This window comes from Montipora foliosa, chromosome 3 (assembly GCF_036669935.1).
Source record: "Montipora foliosa isolate CH-2021 chromosome 3, ASM3666993v2, whole genome shotgun sequence".
Classification (NCBI taxonomy): Eukaryota; Metazoa; Cnidaria; class Anthozoa; order Scleractinia; family Acroporidae; genus Montipora; species Montipora foliosa.
In genome coordinates, this window is record NC_090871.1 from 16,034,341 (window position 1) to 16,036,840 (window position 2,500).

Genomic DNA, 2,500 nt, shown 5'->3' on the forward strand with positions numbered 1-2,500 from the left:
TGGGGAAGAAAGAGAAAAGACTCCGCTGGTTTTGAGCTGTCCGAGATGTTGTTCTTCAATAGCAGGTTTGTGAGTTACGTTTTCCTTTCCACTTCTTTTCAAATTAACAAGTTGAGCATCTAACATCTGGTTTGACCGGAAAAATGTGGGGTCACTTGCTAGCTGAAGCCCTTTGCTGTGAGGAGGAGCGTTAAGATATCTTTCGATTCCGTGTCTGAACCCAGGCAGGGTTGATTTACTGTATGGCTCTCCTTTTTGTGTTCGAGCTTCGGCGTAAAATCGCCTGAGATTCTGGTCCAGCTGACCCTTTGTCATGTTTTCAAGAAGTGTTTGTATAGCTTTCTCTGAGCACCAGCCTAAAGTTGAAAACATGAATGGCCTCACTGAAAAATATGGTCTTTTTAAGTGTCTTGTTATTAATTATTGTAAAATAAAGAAAGCAAGGAAAATTTTAAAGATGTAAACAGTTGGATGCTCAAGCGCTGTCCTTGCCAGATAAAACTTTAATATCTCCGAGCATTAATTTCATGCTCAGTAGAACTTTTTTTTTTTAAGTAAGCTTACACTTGAACAGATACATGCATTTAATTAATATGTACGACTTGAAGTGGGACTAAAATTAATAAGAAGCTAATCTAAAAACTGCGCGCAACGTTTGCTCGCCGAAAAAATTCAAATGGCTTTCTACGCCAGAAATATTTTTCTGAAAGATTGTCCGGAGTGTTTTTTTACTGTCGCCAAATCGCTAAAAAGCAACTTTAGAATATTACTATTATACATACTCACCTCGAAAGGTTCATACGGACCAATTTGTTGATTTCTTCGTCTTGTCGGAGTGTCTTTTTTCGATAAGATCATTAAGCTCCCGTTCGCTTCAATTAGCGAATCTTTTCATCTTACTTGGTGGCTCGTCAAAGATGTTGAGCTCAAAGTTGGGAAATTCATCGGAATTGCTTTCGTCGTGTCGAGAAGATTTTTCCATAATTAAGCGAAATAAAAAACAAAAATTATCTTGTGAAAACTTGGAACTCGAATAAGCAAAGATTTGGTAAAACATTTGACGATAAAAATCTGCGATAAAATATTATAAAACAACATGGCACGACGTTTCGACGTTTCCAGAACGTCATTATCAAGTAAAAATGAAGTAATGAAATAGAGTATATATATAAAGTGAAGATATGAATAAATTAAAAGGCATTAAAAGTTAAACAAAGAGTTTGGCCCTAATGGAGTCGCTCTGGGTATTTAAATTGGGTCTTATTGTTCTCATGTATAACATTTCATAAACGAGACAATCCCATTTCGTGCTACATTTTTTAGGCAAGCGCAAAGGTGGAACTTTGGAGGTACCACGTAGGAAACGGCGCCGAGAAAATTGTCAACGCTGCGAAAGAAAACGTGCTGTCATCGACAAACTGGAAACTGATCTTCAAAACAAAAATGCGCAATTGAAAGACCTTACTGAAAACGTCGAGCATTTGGAAAAGGAGAAGCAAGACCGAGAGCAGGAAGTTGCCAGTTCCGCCATGGGGGATAAACACGTGTGTTTTTCTACTGAAAACTTTCGCAACCAAGACAAATTAATTCGATTTTACACAGGTATTGTTAACTGGAATGTGTTTTTACAATTGTTTAACTTCATTGAAGATAGGTGTAAGGATCTTAAATACTGGAGGTCGGATATCAAGGTGAATGAAAATCATCAACAACAGCTGCGACAAGGGAGACCTCGCAGCCTGTCGATGCTTGACGAGTATTTTTTAACTCTTGTGAGATTGAGACATGCCTTCCCAGAGGAACATCTAGCATATCTTTTCAAAGTATCTAGGTCAACAGTTTCCAGAGTGTTCCATTCTTGGATTAACTTACTTTACTTTGAATTGGGATCTCTTCCCATCTAGCAAAGCAAGGATTTGATCTGGGAAACTATGCCAGTTGCCTTCAAAGAAAAGTACTCAGCTACTAGATGCATTCTTGACTGTACAGAAATCAAAATCTGCAAGCCATCATCCTTGAGGACTCAAAGCCAGTGTTTTTCTTCTTACAAAAACACGACAACTGCCAAGGGATTACTAGGAATTGCACCCTCAGGAGCCCCAACATTTATTTCTGATCTTTACACAGGTAGCATTTCAGATAAAGACATAACAAAACAAAGTGGTATCCTTGAGCTGCTGGAAGAAGGAGATGAGTGCATGGCAGACAAAGGATTTAACATCAAGGATTTACTGGAGCCAATTGGAGTAACTTTAAATATTCCTCCATTTCTTTCTGATAAAGGTCAATTTGATGGAGGAGAAGTTGAAAATACACAATCAATAGCTAGTGTCCGCATCCACGTAGAAAGGGCCATTAGTAGAATCAAGATGTACAAAATCATTTCCAATGTTGTGCCCTTGTCCCTTTCAGGGCTTTTAAATCAGGTTTGGACAGTGTGTGGTATGTTACTGCTATTTCAGGCCCCAATTATCAGCCAAGAAAGTGTAGAAGATTGATC

General features: G+C 38.3%; 1 protein-coding gene across 1 annotated transcript in view; it reads right to left on the reverse strand.

Moving 5' to 3' along the window:
• The window catches only part of LOC137994147 (uncharacterized), a 1,134-nt gene extending 819 nt beyond the window's left edge, over positions 1–315 (reverse strand). Inside the window, exon 1 of the mRNA XM_068839812.1 lies at positions 1–315. This exon is cut by the window's left edge and continues 819 nt beyond it. Coding sequence (XP_068695913.1) covers positions 1–315 — 315 coding nt within the window.
• Positions 316–2,500: the final 2,185 nt, after the last annotated feature.